The sequence below is a fragment of the Chiloscyllium plagiosum genome, unplaced genomic scaffold (assembly GCF_037043375.1).
Source record: "Chiloscyllium plagiosum isolate Xiang-an unplaced genomic scaffold, Cpla_swu_hap1 HiC_scaffold_40, whole genome shotgun sequence".
In the NCBI taxonomy this organism is placed as follows: Eukaryota; Metazoa; Chordata; class Chondrichthyes; order Orectolobiformes; family Hemiscylliidae; genus Chiloscyllium; species Chiloscyllium plagiosum.
In genome coordinates this window covers 36,769,740-36,790,761 of record NW_028270178.1, presented here as the reverse complement: position 1 = coordinate 36,790,761, position 21,022 = coordinate 36,769,740, and the positions used below count along the sequence as shown (strand labels likewise).

The 21,022-nt window shown below is 55.3% G+C and overlaps 1 protein-coding gene across 3 annotated transcripts in view; it reads right to left on the bottom strand.

Moving 5' to 3' along the window:
- Positions 1–21,022, bottom strand: part of LOC148138464 (thiosulfate:glutathione sulfurtransferase-like) — a 211,816-nt gene that overhangs the window by 19,890 nt on the left and 170,904 nt on the right. Inside the window, exon 1 of one of the 3 annotated variants that reach the window (XM_087981515.1) lies at positions 5,229–5,351. The exons of 1 other annotated variant lie outside the window; for it this stretch is intronic. In XM_087981515.1, coding sequence (XP_087837641.1) covers positions 5,229–5,241 — 13 coding nt within the window. In that variant the 5' untranslated portion in view covers positions 5,242–5,351. Of the gene's footprint in view, positions 1–2,035; positions 2,089–5,228; positions 5,352–21,022 lie in introns of those variants that run through there. One more of the 3 variants, XM_087981514.1, reaches the window with a different exon arrangement.

Here is a 21,022-nt window from a genome sequence, read left to right as displayed (position 1 = left end):
GTGTGTGTCTGTGAGAGAGAGAGTGAGAAGGAGTGTGTGTGTGTCTGTGAGTGTGTGTCTGTGTGAGAGAGAGAGTGAGAAGGAGTGTGTGTGTGTGTCTGTGAGTGTGTGTCTGTGTGAGAGAGAGAGTGAGAAGGATGTGTGTGTGTGTCTGTGAGTGTGTGTGTCTGTGTGAGAGAGTGAGAAGGAGTGAGTGTGTGTCTGTGAGAGAGAGTGAGGTGTATGTGTGTGTGTCTGAGTGTGTGTCTGTGTGAGAGAGAGAGAGCGTGAGAGAGTGTGTGTGTGTGTGTCTGTGTGTCTGTGTGTGTCTGTGAGAGAGAGATTGAGAAGGAGTGTGTGTATGTGTGTGTGTCTGTGAGAGAGAGTGAGAGAGTGTGTGTGTGTGTCTGTGTGTCTGTGAGTGTGTGTCTGTGTGAAAGAGAGAGTGAGAAGGAGCGTGTGTCTGTGAGTGTGTGTCTGTGAGAGAGTGAGTGTGTGTGTGTGTGTCTGTGAGTGTGTGTCTGTGTGAGAGAGAGTGAGAAGGAGTGTGTGTTTCTGTGACTGTGTCTGTGTGAGAGAGAGTAAGAGAGAAGGTGTGTGTGTGTCTGTGAGTGTGTCTGTGTGAGAGAGAGTGTGTGTGAGAAGGAGTGTGTGTGTGTGTCTGTGAGTGTGTGTCTGTGTGAGAGAGAGAGTGAGAAGGAGTGTGTGTCTGTGAATGTGTGTCTGAGTGTGTGTCTGTGTGAGAGGGAGAGAGAGAGAGTGAGAGGGAGTGTGTGTGTGTGTCTCTGAGAGTGTGTGTTTGTGTGAGAGAGTGAGTGAGAGAGTGTGTGTGTCTGTCTCTGTGAGAGTGTGTGTGTGAGAGAGAGAGAGTGAGAAGGAATGTGTGTGTGTGTCTGTGAGTGTGTGTGGGAGAGAGAGTGAGAATGAGTGTGTGTGTGTCTGTGAGTGTGTGCCTGTGAGTGTGTGTCTGTGAGAGAGAGAGAGTGAGAAGGAGTGTGTGTGTGTGTGTCTGTGAGTGTGTGTCTGTGAGAGAGAGAGAGTGAGAAGGAGTGTGTGTGTCTGTGTGTGTGAGAGAGAGCGTGAGAAGGAGTGTGTGTGTGTGTCTGTGACTGTGTGTCTGTGAGAGAGAGAGAGTGAGAAGGAATGAGTGTGTGTGTCTGTGAGTGTGAGAGAGCGTGAGAAGGAGTATGTGAGTGTGTGTCTGTGTGAGAGAGAGAGAGCATGAGAAGGAGTGTGTGTGTGAGAGAGAGAGAGAGTGTGAGAATGTGTGTGTGTGTCTGAGTGTGTGTCTGTGAGAGAGAGAGAGAGCGTGAGAAGGAGTGTGTGTGTGTCTGTGTGAGAGAGAGAGAGAGCGTGAGAAGGAGTGTGTGTGTGTCTGTGACTGTGTGTGTGAGAGAGTGTGAGAATGAGTGTGTGTGTGTCTGTGAGTGTGTGTCTGTGAGAGAGACAGAGAGTGAGAAGGAGTGTGTGTGTGTCTGTGACTGTGTGTCTGTGAGAGAGAGAGAGTGAGAAGGAATGAGTGTGTGTGTGTCTGTGAGTGTGAGAGAGCGTGAGAAGGAGTATGTGTGTGTGTGTCTGTGTGAGAGAGAGAGCATGAGAAGGAGTGTGTGTGTGTGTGTGTGAGAGAGAGTGAGAATGTGTGTGTGTGTGTCTGTGAGTGTGTGTCTGTGAAAGAGAGAGCGTGAGAAGGAGTGTGTGTGTGTCTGTGTGAGAGAGAGAGAGAGAAGGAGTGTGTGTGTGAGTGTCTGTGTGTGAGAGAGAGAGTGAGAAGGAGTGTGTGTGTGAGTGTCTGTGTCTGTGTGAGTGAGGGAATGAGAATGAGTGTGTGTGTGTCTGTGAGTGTGTGTCTGTGAGAGAGAGAGAGAGAGTGAGAAGGAGTGTGTGTGTTTGTGTGTGTGTCTGTGTGTGTGAGAGAGAGCGTGAGAATGAGTATGTGTGTGTGTGTGTCTGTGAGTGTGTGTCTGTGTGTGTGAGAGAGAGAGAGCATGAGAAGGAGTGTGTGTGTGTGTGAGAGAGAGAGTGTGAGTGTGCCCAGTGCTGTGACAGCGCCCCTTACCTGATGCACTCATCTTCCTGGTCAAAACCCGATCAGAGTCTCACCCTCTGCACTTTTGGCAATGACTCAGCAAAGCAGAGAAGGATTGGGGGGGGGGGGGGGGGAGTTTGTATACTGTGTAACGTTACCGAGTGAGAACCAGGAATCCAAAGATATCCGAACACGGAAGGGAAATTCATAAAAACACAATGATCTGTAAAAGGCCCTCCTCCTCCTACAGGGTTACTAGGGATAGGTAATCAACACCAGACCAACGAGTAACTGCTGGATTATGTGAATGAATGGGGAAGAGAGAGATAAATGAACACAGACAGCATTGGAGAGAAAATATAGTGGGTGAGGAGAGGGGAAGATGGAGAGAACAAGAGGCAGATAAAGACCACAACGTATTTAACAGCAGGAGTTTTAGTAAACAGGATGTTCACTGGGCGAGAGTTAGCTAAGACCGTGAGCTGTTTCTCACTCAGAATAAGTGAGGACATTATTTCTTACTGATCGATCCGACTTAACCCTGTGATTAGCCTGGATTGCTCGCAAGACAAAGCCTTTCACTGAGCGTCGGTGCACGGGACAATAAATTCAATTCAACTTATGACATACGATCCAACTTTTATAATGCTAGGCCATCGTACCCGAGTAAATACTCACAACAGGGAGCGAGATAAGAGTCTCAGAGGGTGGCAGTGTGGAAACAGGCCCAACGAGATTTTCAGGTTGGGATTTTAGAGTTTATTGACCCGTGTTTTGGAAAGTGTATAATGTCGCCATGTCCTAGGGAAAAGTCAAGGCAAGGACAAGGTAGTAAGTGAAACAAGAGATAAAAAAGTTCAGATGTTAATCATAGGATATGATTAAAGGAAAGAAATAGGTGACAGGTAACATGAGGAGGAGCGAGGTTCAGCCATCGCCAACACCCCTGCTGGTGTTGTGAGGCTGGCTGGACACCATGTCATTGTTGGTGGGGGAGTCGCACCTATCCCACCCCCCCACCAGGGTCACAGGAACATGCCTGAGCAAGACTCAGTCCCACATCCACCTGAGACACCAGCACGAGCTGGGGAGGGACGGGCAGGCACAGCGCCCAGAGACCGGGCTGATACACAGCCCAGAGACCGGGCTGATACACAGCCCAGAGACCGGGCTGATATACCACACAGAGACCGGGCTTATACACCGCCCAGAGACCGGGCTGATACACCGCCCAGAGACCGGGCTGATAAACCGCCCAGAGACCGGGCTGATACACCGCCCAGAGACCGGGCTGATATACCGCCCAGAGACAGGGCTGATACACCACCCAGAGACCGGGCAGATACACCGCCCAGAGACCGGGCTGATAAACCGCCCAGAGACCGGGCTGATACACCGCCCAGAGACCGGGCTGATACACCGCCCAGAGACCGGGCTGATACACCGCCCAGAGACCGGGCTGATACACCGCCCAGAGACCGGGCTGATATACCGCCCAGAGACAGGGCTGATACACCACCCAGAGACCGGGCTGATGTACCGCCCAGAGACCGGGCTGATACACCGCCCAGAGACCGGGCTGATACACCGCCCAGAGACCGGGCTGATACACCGCCCAAAGACCGGGCAGATACACCGCCCAGAGACCGGGCTGATGTACCGCCCAGAGACCGGGCTGATACACCGCCCAGAGACCGGGCTGATACACCGCCCAGAGACCGGGCTGATACACCGCCCAGAGACCGGGCTGATGTACCGCCCAAAGACCGGGCAGATACACCGCCCAGAGACCGGGCTGATGTACCGCCCAAAGACCGGGCTGATACACCGCCCAGAGACCGGACAGATACACCGCTCAGAGACCGGGCTGATACACCGCCCAGAGATCGGGTTGATACACTGCCAAGAGACCGGGCAGATACACCGCCCAGAGACCGGGCAGATACACCACCCAGAGACCGGGCAGATACACCGCCCAGAGACCGGGCTGATACACCGTCCAGAGACCGGGCAGATACACCACCCAGAGACCGGGCAGATACACCGCCCAGAGACCGGGCTGATACACCGCCCAGAGACCGGGCTGATATACCGCCCAGAGACAGGGCTGATACACCACCCAGAGACCGGGCTGATGTACCGCCCAGAGACCGGGCTGATACACCGCCCAGAGACCGGGCTGATACACCGCCCAGAGACCGGGCTGATACACCGCCCAAAGACCGGGCAGATACACCGCCCAGAGACCGGGCTGATGTACCGCCCAGAGACCGGGCTGATACACCGCCCAGAGACCGGGCTGATACACCGCCCAGAGACCGGGCTGATACACCGCCCAGAGACCGGGCTGATGTACCGCCCAAAGACCGGGCAGATACACCGCCCAGAGACCGGGCTGATGTACCGCCCAAAGACCGGGCTGATACACCGCCCAGAGACCGGACAGATACACCGCTCAGAGACCGGGCTGATACACCGCCCAGAGATCGGGTTGATACACTGCCAAGAGACCGGGCAGATACACCGCCCAGAGACCGGGCAGATACACCACCCAGAGACCGGGCAGATACACCGCCCAGAGACCGGGCTGATACACCGTCCAGAGACCGGGCAGATACACCACCCAGAGACCGGGCAGATACACCGCCCAGAGACCGGGCTGATACACCGCCCAGAGACCGGGCTGATACACTACCCAGAGACCGGGCTGATACACCGCCCAGAGACCGGGCTGATACACCGCCCAGAGACCGGGCTGATACACCGCCCAGAGACCGGGCTGATACACCACCCAGAGACCGGGCTGATACACCGTCCAGAGACCGGGCTGATACACCGCCCAGAGACCGGGCTGATACACCGTCCAGAGACCGGGCTGATACACCACCCAGAGACCGGGCTGATACACCGTCCAGAGACCGGGCTGATACACCGCCCAGAGACCGGGCTGATACACCGTCCAGAGACCGGGCTGATACACCGCCCAGAGACCGGGCTGATACACCGTCCAGAGACCGGGCTGATACACCACCCAGAGACCGGGCTGATACACCGTCCAGAGACCGGGTTGATATACTGCCCAGAGAGTGAGAAGGAGTGTGTGTATGTGTGTCTGTGAGTGTGTGTCTGTGAGAGAGTGAGAGTGTGAGAGAGTGTGTGTGTGTGTGTCTGTGAGTGTGAGAGAGTGTGCGTGTGTGCCCAATGCTGTGACAGCGCCCCTTACCTGATGCACTCATCTTCCTGGTCAAAACCCGATCAGAGTCTCACCCTCTGCACCGATAAACCTTTTGGCAATAACTCAGCAAAGCAGAGAAGGATTGGGGGGGGGGGGGGGGGAGTTTGTACTGTGTAACGTTACCGAGTGAGAACCAGGAATCCAAAGATATCCGAACACGGAAGGGAAATTCATAAAAACACAATGATCTGTAAAAGGCCCTCCTCCTCCTACAGGGTTACTAGGGATAGGTAATCAACACCAGACCAACGAGTAACTGCTGGATTATGTGAATGAATGGGGAAGAGAGAGATAAATGCACACAGACAGCATTGGAGAGAAAATATAGTGGGTGAGGAGAGGGAAAGATGGAGAGAACAAGAGGCAGATAAAGACCACAATGTATTTAACAGCAGGAGTTTTATTAAACAGGATGTTCACTGGGCGAGAGTTAGCTGAGACCGTGAGCTGTTTCTCACTCAGAATAAGTGAGGACATTATTTCTTACTGATCGATGCGACTTAACCCTGTGATGAGCCTGGATTGCTCGCAGGACAAAGCCTTTCACTGAGCGTCGGTGCACGGGACAATAAATTCAATTCAACTTATGACATACGATCCAACTTTTATAATGCTAGGCCATCGTACCCGAGTAAATACTCACAACAGGGAGCGAGATAAGAGTCTCAGAGGGTGGCAGTGTGGAAACAGGCCCAACGAGATTTTCAGGTTGGGATTTTAGAGTTTATTGACCCGTGTTTTGGAAAGTGTATACTGTCGCCATGTCCTAGGGAAAAGTCAAGGCAAGGACAAGGTAGTAAGTGAAACAAGAGATAAAAAAGTTCAGATGTTAATCATAGGATATGATTAAAGGAAAGAAATAGGTGACAGGTAACATGAAAGTCTTCTGTGTAATAAATGAAGGAAACCCAAGGAGGAGGAGCGAGGTTCAGCCATTGCCGACACCCCTGCTGGTGTTGCGAGGCTGGCTGGACACCATGTCATTGTTGCTGGGGGAGTCGCACCTATCCCACCCCCCCACCTGGTCACAGGAACATGCCTGAGCAAGACTCAGTCCCACATCCACCTGAGACACCAGCACGAGCTGGGGAGGGACGGGCAGGCACAGCGCCCAGAGACCGGGCTGATACACAGCCCAGAGACCGGGCTGATATACCACCCAGAGACCGGGCTGATATACCACACAGAGACCGGGCTGATACACAGCCCAGAGACCGGGCTGATACACCGCCCAGAGACCGGGCTGATACACCGCCCAGAGACCGGGCTGATACACCGCCCAGAGACCGGGCTGATACACAGCCCAGAGACCGGGCTGATACACCGCCCAGAGACCGGGCTGATACACCGCCCAGAGACCGGGCTGATACACCGCCCAGAGACCGGGCTGATACACCGCCCAGAGACCGGGCTGATACACCGCCCAGAGACCGGGCTGATACACCGCCCAGAGACCGGGCTGATATACCGCCCAGAGACCGGGCTGATACACCACCCAGAGACCAGGCTGATACACCGCCCAGAGACCGGGCTGATACACCGCCCAGAGACCGGGCTGATATACCGCCCAGAGACCGGGCTGATATACCACCCAGAGACCGGGCTGATAGACAGCCCAGAGACAGGGCTGATACACAGCCCAGAGACCGGGCTGATATACCACCCAGAGACCGGGCTGATATACCGCCCAGAGACAGGGCTGATACACAGCCCAGAGACCGGGCTGATATACCACCCAGAGACCGGGCTGATATACCGCCCAGAGACAGGGCTGATACACAGCCCAGAGCCCGGGCTGATATACCACCCAGAGACCGGGCTGATATACCACCCTGAGACCGGGCTGATACACAGCCCAGAGACCGGGCTGATATACCACCCTGAGACCGGGCTGATACACAGCCCAGAGACCGGGCTGATATACCGCCCAGAGACAGGGCTGATACACAGCCCAGAGACCGGGCTGATATACCGTCCAGAGACAGGGCTGATACACCGCCCAGAGACCGGGCTGATATACCGCCCAGAGACAGGGCTGATACACAGCCCAGAGACCGGGCTGATATACCGCCCAGAGACAGGGCTGATACACAGCCCAGAGACCGGGCTGATATACCACCCAGAGACCGGGCTGATATACCGCCCTGAGACCGGGCTGATACACAGCCCAGAGACCGGGCTGATACACAGCCCAGAGACCGGGCTGATACACCGCCCAGAGACCGGGCTGATATACCACCCTGAGACCGGGCTGATACACAGCCCAGAGACCGGGCTGATACACAGCCCAGAGACCGGGCTGATACACCGCCCAGAGACCGGGCTGATATACCACCCTGAGACCGGGCTGATATACCACCCTGAGACCGGGCTGATACACAGCCCAGAGACCGGGCTGATACACCGCCCAGAGACCGGGCTGATATACCACCCTGAGACCGGGCTGATACACAGCCCAGAGACCGGGCTGATACACAGCCCAGAGACCGGGCTGATACACAGCCCAGAGACCGGGCTGATACACCGCCCAGAGACCGGGCTGATACACCGCCCAGAGACCGGGCTGATATACCACCCAGAGACCGGGCTGATATACCACCCTGAGACCGGGCTGATACACAGCCCAGAGACCGGGCTGATACACAGCCCAGAGACCGGGCTGATACACCGCCCAGAGACCGGGCTGATATACCACCCTGAGACCGGGCTGATACACAGCCCAGAGACCGGGCTGATACACAGCCCAGAGACCGGGCTGATACACAGCCCAGAGACCGGGCTGATACACCGCCCAGAGACCGGGCTTTTTACCACCCTGAGACCGGGCTGATATACCGCCCAGAGACCGGGCAGATATACCAACCAGAGACCGGGCTGATGCACATGCAGAGACTGGGATGATACACCGCCCAGAGACCGGGCTGATATACCACCCAGAGACCGGGCTGATGCACACGCAGAGACTGAGATGATACACCGCCCAGAGACCGGGCTGATATACAACTCAGAGACCGGGCTGTTATACCGCCCAGAGACCGGGCTGATATACCGCCCAGAAACCGGGCTGATATACCGCCCAGAGACCGGGCTGATATTTCGCCGAGAGACCAGGCTGATATATCGCCCAGAGACCGGGCAGATATACCGCCCAGAGACTGGGCAGATATAACCGCCCAGAGACCGGGCTGATACAGGGCCCAGAGACCAGGCTGATACACCACCCAGAGACCGGGCTGATATACCACCCAGAGACTGGGCTGATATACCGCCCAGAGACCGTGCTGATATACCACCCAGAGACCAGGCTGATATACTGCCCAGAGACCAGGCTGATATATCGCCCAGAGACCGGGCAGATATACCGCCCAGAGACCGGGCTGATATACCGACCAGAGACTGGGCAGATATACCGCCCAGAGACTGGGCTGATATACCGCCCAGAGACCGGGCTGATATATCACCCAGAGACAGGCTGATATACCACCCAGAGACCAGCCTGATATATCACCCAGAGACAGGCTGATATACCGCCCAGAGACCGGGCTGATACACCACCCAGAGACCGGGCTGATACACCAACTAGAGACCAGCCTATATATCACTCGGAGATGGGCTGATGTACCGCCCAGAGACCGGGCTGATATACCACCCAGAGACCGGGCTGATACACCAACCAGAGACCAGCCTATATATCACTCAGAGATGGGCTGATATACCGCCCAGAGACCAGACAGATATACCGCCCAGACACCGGGCTGATATATTACCCAGAGACCAGGCTGAAATACCACACAGATATCAGCCTGATATACCACCAGAGTCCGGGCTGATACCCCTCCCAGAGACCAACCTGATATATCACCCAGAGAACGGGCTGATATACCGCCCAGAGACTAGACAGATATACCGCCCAGACACCGGGCTGATATATTACCCAGAGACCAGGCTGAAATACCACACAGATATCAGCCTGATATACCACCAGAGTCCGGGCTGATATACCACCCAGAGACCGGGCTGATACACCTCCCAGAGACCAACCTGATATATCACCCAGAGAACGGGCTGATATACCGCCCAGAGACTAGACAGATATACCGCCCAGACACCGGGCTGATATATTACCCAGAGACCAGGCTGAAATACCACACAGATATCAGCCTGATATAATACCAGAGTCCGGGCTGATATACCACCCAGAGACCAGGCTGATATACCACCCAGAGACTGGGCTGATATACCACCAGAGACTGGGCTGATACACCACACAGAGACTGGGATGATATGACCGCCCAGAGACTGGGCTGATACACCGCCCAGAGACTGGGCTGATACACCACCCAGAGAACAGGCTGATATACCACCCAGAGACTGGGCTAATACACCGCCCAGAGACCAGGCTGATACACCACACAGAGAATAGGCTGATATACCACACAGAGACCGGGCTGATACACCGCCCAGAGACCAGGCTGATACACCACACAGGGACTGGGCAGATATACAGCGCAGAGAATGGGCTGATATACCATCTAGAAACCAGGTAGATATACCGCCCAGAGACCAGGGTGATACACTGCCCAGAGACCGGGCTGATATACCACCCACAGACCGGGCTGATATACCGCCAGAGACTGGGCTGATCTATTGCCCAGAGACCGGGCTAAAACACCCCACAGAGATCGGCCTGACAAACCACCCAGAGACTGGGATGATATACCACCCAGAGAATGGGCTGATATACCACCCAGAGACCGGGCTGATATACCGCCAGAGACCGGGCTGATATACCGCCAGAGACTGAGCTGATATGCCACCCAGAGACTGGGCAGATATACCGCACAGAGACCGGGCTGATATACCACCTACAGACCGGGCTGATACACCACCCAGAGACCGAGTTGATACACCACCCAGAGACTGGGCTAATGCACACGCAGAGACTGGGATGATACACAGCCCAGAGACCAGGCTGATATATCACCCAGAGACTGGGCTGATATACCGCCCAGAGACCGGGCTGATATACCACCCAGAGACTGGGCAGATATACCACCCAGAGACCGGGCTGATATACCGCCCAGAGACCGGGCAGATATACCACCCAGACACTGGGCTGATATACCGCTCAGAGACTGGGCAGATATACCGCCCAGAGACTGGGCTGATATACTACCCAGAGACCAGGCTGATACACCGCTCAGAGACCAGGCTGATAACCACACAGAGAACAGGCTGATAAACCACACAGAGACCGGGCTGATACACTGCCCAGAGACCAGGCTGATACACCACACAGAGACTGGGCAGATATACAGAGCAGAGAACGGGCTGATATACCATCCAGAAACCGGGTGGATATACCGCCCAGAGACCAGGGTGATATACTGCCCAGAGAGTGGGCTGATATATTGCCCAGAGACCGGGCTGAAACACCACACAGAGATCGGCCTGGCAAACCACCCAGAGACCAGGCTGATACACCATCCAGAGACAGGGCACATACACCGCACAGAGACTGGGCTGAAATACCACCCAGAGACTGGGCTCATACACCACACAGAGACCGGGCTGATATATCGCTCAGAGACCGGACTGATGCACCACCCAGAGACCGGGCTGATACACTGCCCAGAGATTGGGCTGATATACCACCCAGAGACTGGGCTCATACATGACACAGAGACGGGGCTGATACGTCACCCAGAGACCGGGCTGATACACCACCCAGAGACTGGGCTCATATACGACACAGAGACCGGGCTGAAATACCACCCAGAGACTGGGCTCATACACAACACAGAGACGGGGCTGATACACCACCCAGAGACCGGACTGATACACCACCCAGAGACCAGGCTGATACACCACCCAGAGACAGGGCTCATACACCACACATAGACTGGGCTGATACACCGTTTCGAGACCGGGCTGATATACCAGCCAGAGACCGGGCTGATATACCAGCCAGAGACCGGGCTGATATACCACCCAGAGACCAGGCTAATACACCGCCCAGAGACCAGGCTGATATACCACACAGAGACAGGGCTCATACACCACACAGAGACTGGGCTGATACACCGTTTCGAGACTGGGCAGATATACCACCCAGAGACCGGGCTGATATATTGCCCAGAGACCGGGCTGATATACCAGCCAGAGACCGGGCTGATATACCACCCAGAGACCAGGCTAATACACCGCCCAGAGACCAGGCTGATATACCACACAGAGACTGGGCAGATATACCCCCCAGAGAACGGGCTGATATACCATCAGAAACCGGGATGATATACGACTCCGAGACCAGGCTGATACACCAAACAGAGATCAGCCTGATATATCACCCAGAGACTGGGCTGATATACACACAGAGACCAGGGTGATATACCGCCCAGTGACCGGGATGATAGACCACACAGAGACTGGCCTGATATATCACCCAGAGACCAGGCTGATATACCGTCCAGAGACCAGGCTGATATACTGCCCAGAGACAGGGCTGATACACTGCCCAGACACTGGGCTGATATACCATCAGAGACCAGGCTGATATACCACACAGAGACTGGGCTGATATACCAAACAGAGACTGGGCTGATACCCCAGCCAGAGACTGGGCTGATATACACACAGAGACCAGGGTGATATACCGCCCAGTGACCGGGATGATAGACCACCCAGAGACCGGCCTGATATATCATCAGAGACCAGGCTGATATACTGCCCAGAGACAGGGCTGATACACTGCCCAGACACTGGGCTGATATACCACTCAGAGACGAGCTGATATACCACCTAGAAACCGGGCTGTTTCACTATCCAGAGACCGGGCTGATACACCGCCCAGAGAATGGGCTGATACACCATACAGAGACCAGGCTGATATACCACCCAGAAACTGGACTAATATCCCACAAAGAGCTGATATACCGCCCAGAGACAGGGCTGATATACCACCCAGAGACCAGGCTGATATACCACCCAGAGACCAGGCTAATATCCCACACAGAGACCGGGCTGATATACCGCCCAGAGACAGGGCTGATACACCACCCAGAGACCGGGCTGATATACCATTCAGAGACCGGGCTGATATGCCACACAGAGACGGGGCTGATATACTGCCCAGAGACCGGGCTGATACACCACCCAGACACCGGGCTGATACACCACCCAGAGACCAGGCTGATATACTGCCCAGAGACGGGGCTGATATACCGACCAGTAACCGGGCTGATATACTGCCCAGAGACCGGGCTGATATACTGCCCAGAGACCGGGCTGATACACCACCCAGAGACCGGGCTGATACATCACCCAGAGACAGGGCTCATACACCCGCACAGAGACCAGGCTGATATACCACCCAGAGACCAGGTTGATATACACCTCCCATGACCTGGCTGATATACCACCCAGAGACTGGGCTGATACACTGCCCAGAGACTGGCTGACACACTGCCCAGAGACCTGGCTGATACACCGCTGAGACAAGGGCTGATATACTGCCCAGAGATGGGCTGATATACTGCCCAGTCACCGGTCTGATATACTGCCCAGAGACCAGGCTGATACACCACCCAGAGTCTGGGCTGATATATCTCCCAGGGCCTGGGCTGATATCCCGCCCAGAGACCGGGCTGATACACCTCCCAGAGACCGGCATGAAACACCTCCCAGAGATCGGGCTGGTATTCCGCCCAGAGACTGGGCTCATACACCACACAGAGACCGGGCTGATATACCGCCCAGAGACCGGGCTGATACACCACCCAGAGACCAGACTGATACACCACCCAGAGATCAGGCTGATATACCACCCAGAGACTGGGCTCATACACGACACAGAGACGGGGCTGATACAACACCCAGAGACCGGGCTGATACACTTCCCAGATACTGGGCTGATACACAACCCAGAGACCAGGCTGATATACTGCCCAGAGACCGGGCTGATATACCACCCTGAGACCGGGCTGATACGCCGCCCCGAGTCCGGGCTGATACACCTCCCATAGACCGGGCTGATATACTGCCCAGAAACCAGGCTGATATACTGTCCAGAGACCACGCTGATATACCACCCTGAGACCGAGCTGATACACCACCCTGAGACCGGGCTGATATCCCGACCAGAGACCGGGCTGATGATACACCACCCAGAGAACGGGCTGATATACTGCCCAGAGACCATGCTGATACACCACCTAGAGACTGGGCTCATACACCACACAGAGACCAGGCTGATATCCTACTCAGAGACCGGGCTGATACACCACCCAGACACCGGGCTGATATACTGCCCAGGGACCGGGCTGATATACCACCCTGAGACTGAGCTGATAACCTCCCAGAGACCAGGATGACACACCTCCCATGGACTGGGCTGATATACTATCTAGAGACCAGGCTGATATACTGCCCAGAGACCGGGCTGATACACCGCCCAGAGAATGGGCTGATACACCATACAGAGACCAGGCTGATATCCCACCCAGAAACTGGACTAATATCCCACAAAGAGCTGATATACCGCCCAGAGACATGGCTGATATACCACCCAGAGACCATGCTGATATACCACCCAGAGACCAGGCTAATATCCCACACAGAGACCGGGCTGATATACCGCCCAGAAACAGGGCTGATACACCACCCAGAGACCGGGCTGATATACCATTCAGAGACCGGGCTGATATGCCACACAGAGACGGGGCTGATATACTGCCCAGAGACCGGGCTGATATACCACCCAGACACCGGGCTGATACACCACCCAGAGACCAGGCTGATATACTGCCCAGAGACTGGGCTGATATACCGACCAGTAACCGGGCTGATATACTGCCCAGAGACCGGGCTGATATACTGCCCAAAGACCGGGCTGATATACTGCCCAAAGACCGGGCTGATACACCACCCAGAGTCCGGGCTGATACATCACCCAGAGACAGGGCTCATACACCCGCACAGAGACCAGGCTGATATACCACCCAGAGACCGGGTTGATATACACCTCCCATGACCTGGCTGATATACCACCCAGAGACTGGGCTGATACACTGCCCAGAGACCTGACTGATACACCGCTGAGACAAGGGCTGATATACTGCCCAGAGATGGGCTGATATACTGCCCAGTCACCGGTCTGATATACTGCCCAGAGACCAGGCTGATACACCTCCCAGAGACCGGCATGAAACACCTCCCAGAGATCGGGCTGGTATTCCGCCCAGAGACCGGGCTGTTACACTGCCCAGAGACCAGGCTGATACACCGCCCAGAGACCTTGCTGATACAACGCTTAGAGACCAGGCTATAATACCACACAGAGACCGGGATGATATACCGCCCAGAGACCGGGCTGATACACCACCCAGAGACGAGGCTGATATACCACACAGAGACCGGGATGATATACCGCCCAGAGACCGGGCTGATACACCACCCAGAGACGAGGCTGATATACCACACAGAGACCGGGATGATATACTGCCCAGAGACCGGGCTGATACACCACCCAGAGACGAGGCTGATACACCACACAGAAACCAGGCTGATATACCACTCAGAGATCGTGTTCATACAGCACACAGAGACCGGGCTGATATACTGCCCAGAGACTGGGCTGATACACCACCCAGAGACCAGGCTGATACACCGCCCAGAGACCTTGCTGATACAACGCTTAGAGACCAGGCTATAATACCAGACAGAGACCAGGTTGATACACCAGCCAGTTACTGGGCCGATACGCCACCCAGAGACCGGGATGATACACCACCCAGAGACCAGGCTGATATACCAGCCAGAGACAGGGCTGATATACCACCCAGAGACCGGGCTGATACACCGCCCAGAGACGAGGCTGATATACCACACAGAGACCGGGATGATATACCACCCAGAGACCGGGCTGATACACCGCCCAGAGACGAGGCTGATATACCACACAGAGACCGGGATGATATACCGCCCAGAGACCGGGCTGATATACTGCCCAGAGACCGGGATGATATACTGCCCAGAGACGAGGCTGATATACCACACAGAGACCGGGCTGATACACCGCCCAGAGACGAGGCTGATATACCACACAGAGACCGGGCTGATACACCACCCAGAGACGAGGCTGATATACCACACAGAGACCGGGATGATATACTGCCCAGAGACTGGGCTGATACACCACCCAGAGAATGGGCTGATACACCACACAGAAACCAGGCTGATATACCACTCAGAGATCGGGTTCATACAGCACACAGAGACCGGGCTGATATACTGCCCAGAGACTGGGCTGATACACCACCCAGAGACTGGGCTGATATACCACCCAGAGAATGGGCTGATATACTGCCAAGAGACCGGGCTGATATACCACCCAGAGACCGGGCTGATACACCGCCCAGAGACGAGGCTGATATACCACCCTGAGATCGAGCTGATACGCGGCCCAGAGACCGGGCTGATATCCCGACCAGAGACCAGGCTGATATACCACCCAGAGACTGGGTTAATACAGCACTCAGAGACCGGGCTCATATACCGCACAGAGACCGGGCTGATATACTGCCCAGGGACGGGCTGATATACCACCCTGAGACCGAGCTGATACAACTCCCAGAGACCAGGCTGATACACCTCCCAGAGACCAAGATGACACACCTCCCATAGACCGGGCTGATATATCACCCAGAGACCAGGCTGATATACTGCCCAGAGACCGGGCTGATACACTGCCCAGACACTGGGCTGATATATCATCAGAGAGCAGGCTGATATATCAGCCAGAGACCGGGCTGATACACTGCCCAGAGACCTTGCTGATACAACGCTTAGAGACCGGGCTGTAATACCACACAGAGACCAGGCTGATACCCCAGCCAGAGACTGGGCTGATATACCACTCAGAGACGGGCTGATATACCACCCAGAAACTGGGCTGTTACACTATCCAAAGACCGGGCCGATACACCACCCAGAGAATGGGCTGATACACCACCCAGAAACCAGGCTGATATACCACCCAGAAACCAGGCTGATATACCACCCAGAGGCCGGGCTAATATCCCACACACAGACGAAGCTGATATACCGCCCAGAGACAGGGCTAATATACCACCCAGAGACAGGGCTGATACAGGACCCAGAGTCCAGGCTGATATACTGCCCAGAGACTGGGCTGATATATCTCCCAGGCCTGGGCTGATATCCTGCCCAGAGACCGGGCTGATACACCTCCCAGAGACCGGGATGAAACACTTCCCAGAGACTGGTCTGGTATTCGGCCCAGAGACCGGGCTGATACACCGCCCAGAGACCTCGCTGATACAACTCTTAGAGACCTGGCTGTAATACCACACAGAGACCAGGCTGATACACCACTCAGAGACCTTGCTGATACAACTCTTAGAGACCGGGCTGTAATACCACACAGAGACCAGGCTGATACACCAACCAGTTACTGGGCCGATACGCTACCCAGAGACCAGGCTGATACACCGCCCAGAGACCTTGCTGATACAACGCTTAGAGACCGGGCTGTAATACCACACAGAGACCAGGCTGATACACCAGCCAGTTACTGGGCCGATACGCTACCCAGAGACCAGGCTGATATACCGCCCAGAGACCAGGCTGATATATCACCCAGAGACCGAGCTGATACACCACACAGAGACCGGGGTGATATACCAACCAGAGACCGGGCTGATATACTGCCCAGAGACCGGGCTGATACACTGCCCAGACACTGGGCTGATATACCACCCAGAGACCAGCTGATATACCAGCCAGAGACAGGGCTGATATATCGCCGAGAGACCAGGCTGATACAACACCCAGAGACCAGGCTGATATACCACTCAGAGACCAGGCTGATATACCAAACAGAGACTGGGCTGATACCCCACCCAGAGAACGGCTGATACACCTCCCAGAGAACGGGCTCATACATCGCCCAGAGACGCGGCTGATATACCGCCCAGAGACAGGGCTGATATACTGCCCAGACACCGGGCTGATACACCACCCAGAGTGCAGGCTGATATACTGCCCAGAGACTGGGCTGATATAACTCCCAGGGCCTGGGCTGATATCCTGCCCAGAGTCCGGGCTGATACACCTCCCAGAGACCGGGATGAAACACTTCCCAGAGACTGGGCTGGTATTCGGCCCAGAGACCGGGCTGATACACCGCCCAGAGACCTCGCTGATACAACTCTTAGAGACCTGGCTGTAATACCACACAGAGACCAGGCTGATACACCAACCAGTTACTGGGCCGATACGCCACCCAGAGACCAGGCTGATATATCCGCCCAGAGACCAGGCTGATATACCAGCCAGAGACAGGGCTGATATACCACCCAGAGACCGGGCTGATACACCACACAGAGACCGGGGTGATATACCAACCAGAGACCGGACTGATATACTGCCCAGACACTGGGCTGATATACCACCCAGAGACCAGCTGATATACCAGCCAGAGACAGGGCTGATATACCGCCGAGAGACCAGGCTGATACAACACCCAGAGACTGGGTTCATACAGCACACAGAGACCAGGCTGATATACCGCCCAGAGACAGGGCTGACATACTGCCCAGACACTGGACTGATACACCACCCCGGGTCCAGGCTGATATACTGCCCAGAGACTGGGCTGATATATCTCCCAGGGCCTGGGTTGATATCCTGCCCAGAGACCGGGCTGATACACTTCCCAGAGACCGGGCTGGTATTCCGCCCAGAGACTGGGCTGTTATACTGCCCAGAGACCTTGCTGATACAACGCTTAGAGACCGGGCTGTAATACCACACAGAGACCAGGCTGATACACCAGCCAGTTACTGGGCCGATACGCCACCCAGAGACCAGGCTGATATACCGCCCAGAGATCAGGCTGATATACCAGCCAGAGACAGGGCTGATATACCACCCAGAGACTGGGCTGATATATCGACCAGAGACCGGTCTGATATACCACCCAGAGACCGGACTGATATACTATCCAGAGACTGGGCTGATACACCACACAGAGACCGGGGTGATATACCACCCAGAGACTGGGCTGATATACTGCCCAGAGACCGGACTGATACACTGCACAGACACTGGGCTGATATACCACCCAGAGACCAGCTGATATACCAGCCAGAGACCAGGCTGATATACCAAACAGAGACTGGGCTGATACCCCACCCAGAGACTGGGCTGATATACCACACAGAGACCGGGCTCATACACCACACAGAGACCGGGCTAATATCCCACACAGAGACCGGGCTGATATACCGCCCAGAGACCAGGCTGATATACCACTCAGAGACCGGGTTCATACAGCACACAGAGACCGGGCTGATACACCACACAGAGACCGGGCTAATATCCCACCCAGAGACTGGGCGGATATACCACCCAGAGTCAGCGCTGATATACCACCCAGAGACTGGGCTCATACAGCACACAGAGACCGGGCTGATACATCACCCAGAGACCGGGCTGATATACTGCCCAGAGATCGGGCTCATATACCACCCAGAGACCAGGCTGATATCCCGACCAGAGACCGGGCTGATACACCACCCAGAGAAGGGCTGATACACCACACAGAGACCGAGCTGATATACCACCCAGAGTCCGGGCTGATACACCACCCAGAGTCCGGGCTGATACACCACACAGAGACCGGGCTGTTATACCACCCAGAGACCGGGCTCATACACCACACAGAGACTGGGCTGATACATCACCCAGAGACCGGGTTAAAATACTGCCCAGAGATCGGGCTCATATACCGCCCAGAGACCAGGCTGATAAACTGCCCAGAGACTGGGCTGATACACTGCCCAGAGACCGGGTGGATAAACCGCCCAGAAACTGGGCTGATACAACGCTTAGAGACCGGGCTGTAATACCTCACAGAGAACAGGCTGATACACCAACCAGTTACTGGGCTGATACGCCACCCAGAGACTGGGCTGATACGCCACCCAGAGACAGGGCTGATAAACCGCACAGAGACCAGGCTGATATACCACACAGAGACCAGGCTGATATACCACACAGAGACCAGGCTGATATACCGCACAGAGACCAGGCTGATATACCAGCCAGAGACAGGGCTGATATACCACCCAGAGACCGGGCTGATACACCGCCCAGAGACCGGGCTGATATACCAGCCAGAGACAGGGCTGATATACCACCCAGAGACCGGGCTAATACACCGCGCAGAGATGAGGCTGATATACCACACAGAGACCGGACTGATATACTACTCAGAGATGAGGCTGATACACCACCCAGAGACCGGGCTGATACACCACCCAGAGACCGGGCTGATATACCACCCAGAGACCGGGCTGATATACCACACAGAGACAGGGCTGATATAACACCCAAAGACCGGTACTGATATACCACACAGAAATGGGGCTGATATACCACACAGAGACAGGGCTGATATAACACCCAAAGACCGGGCTGATATACCACACATACATGGGGTGATATACCACCCAGACACCGGGCTGATACACCACGCAGAGACCGGGCTGATATACTGACCAGTGACCGTGCTGATATACCACCCTGAGACCGAGCTGACACGCCACCTGGAGACCGGGCTGATATCCCGAACAGAGACCGGGCTGATGATACACCACCCAGCGAACGGGCTGATATACTGCCCAGAGACCAGGCTGATACACCACCCAGAGTCAGGGCTGATATACCACCCAGAGACTGGGCTCATGCAGCACACAGAGACCGGGCTGATACATCACCCAGAGACCGGGCAGATACAACACTTAGAGACCGGGATGTAATACCACTAAGAGACCTCGCTGATACACCAGCCAGTTACTGGACCGATACACCACCCAGAGACCAGGCTGATATACCGACCAGAGACCAGGCTGATATACCAGCCAGAGACAGGGCTGATATACTGCCCAGAGACGAGGCTGATATACCACACAGAGACAGGGCTGATATACCACCCAGAGACCGGGCTGATATACCAGCCAGAGACAGGGCTGATACACCACCCAGAGACCGGGCTGATATACTGCCCAGAGACGAGGCTGATATACCACACAGAGACCGGGCTGATATACCACCCAGAGACCGGGCTGATATACTGCCCAGAGACCGGGCTGACATACTGCCCAGACACTGGGCTGATATACCACCCAGAGACCAGCTGAGATACCAGCCAGAGACGGGGCTGATACACCGCCCAGAGACGAGGCTGATATAACACTCAGAGACCGGGCAGATATACCACGCAGAGACCGGGCTCATACACCACACAGAGACCGGGCTAATATCCCACACAGAGACCGGGCTGATATACCGCCCAGACACCGGGCTGATATACCACCAAGAGTCAGGGCTGATATACCACACAGAAACTGGACTCATACAGCACACAGAGACCAGACTGATGTACTGCCCAGAGATCGGGCTCATATACCGCCTAGAGACCAGGCTGATAAACTGCCCAGAGACCGGGCTAATATACCACACAGAGACTGGGCTGATATCCCGATCAGAGACCGGGCTGATACACCACCCAGAGAACTGGCTGATATACTGCCCAGAGACCGGGCTCATACACCACCAAGAGAATGGGCTCATACAACACACAGAGACTGAGCTGATACACCACTCAGAAAACTGGCTGATATACTATCCAGAGACCGGGCTGATCACAATCCAGAGACCGGTCTGATGCACCGAGAGACCGGGCTGTGATACACTGA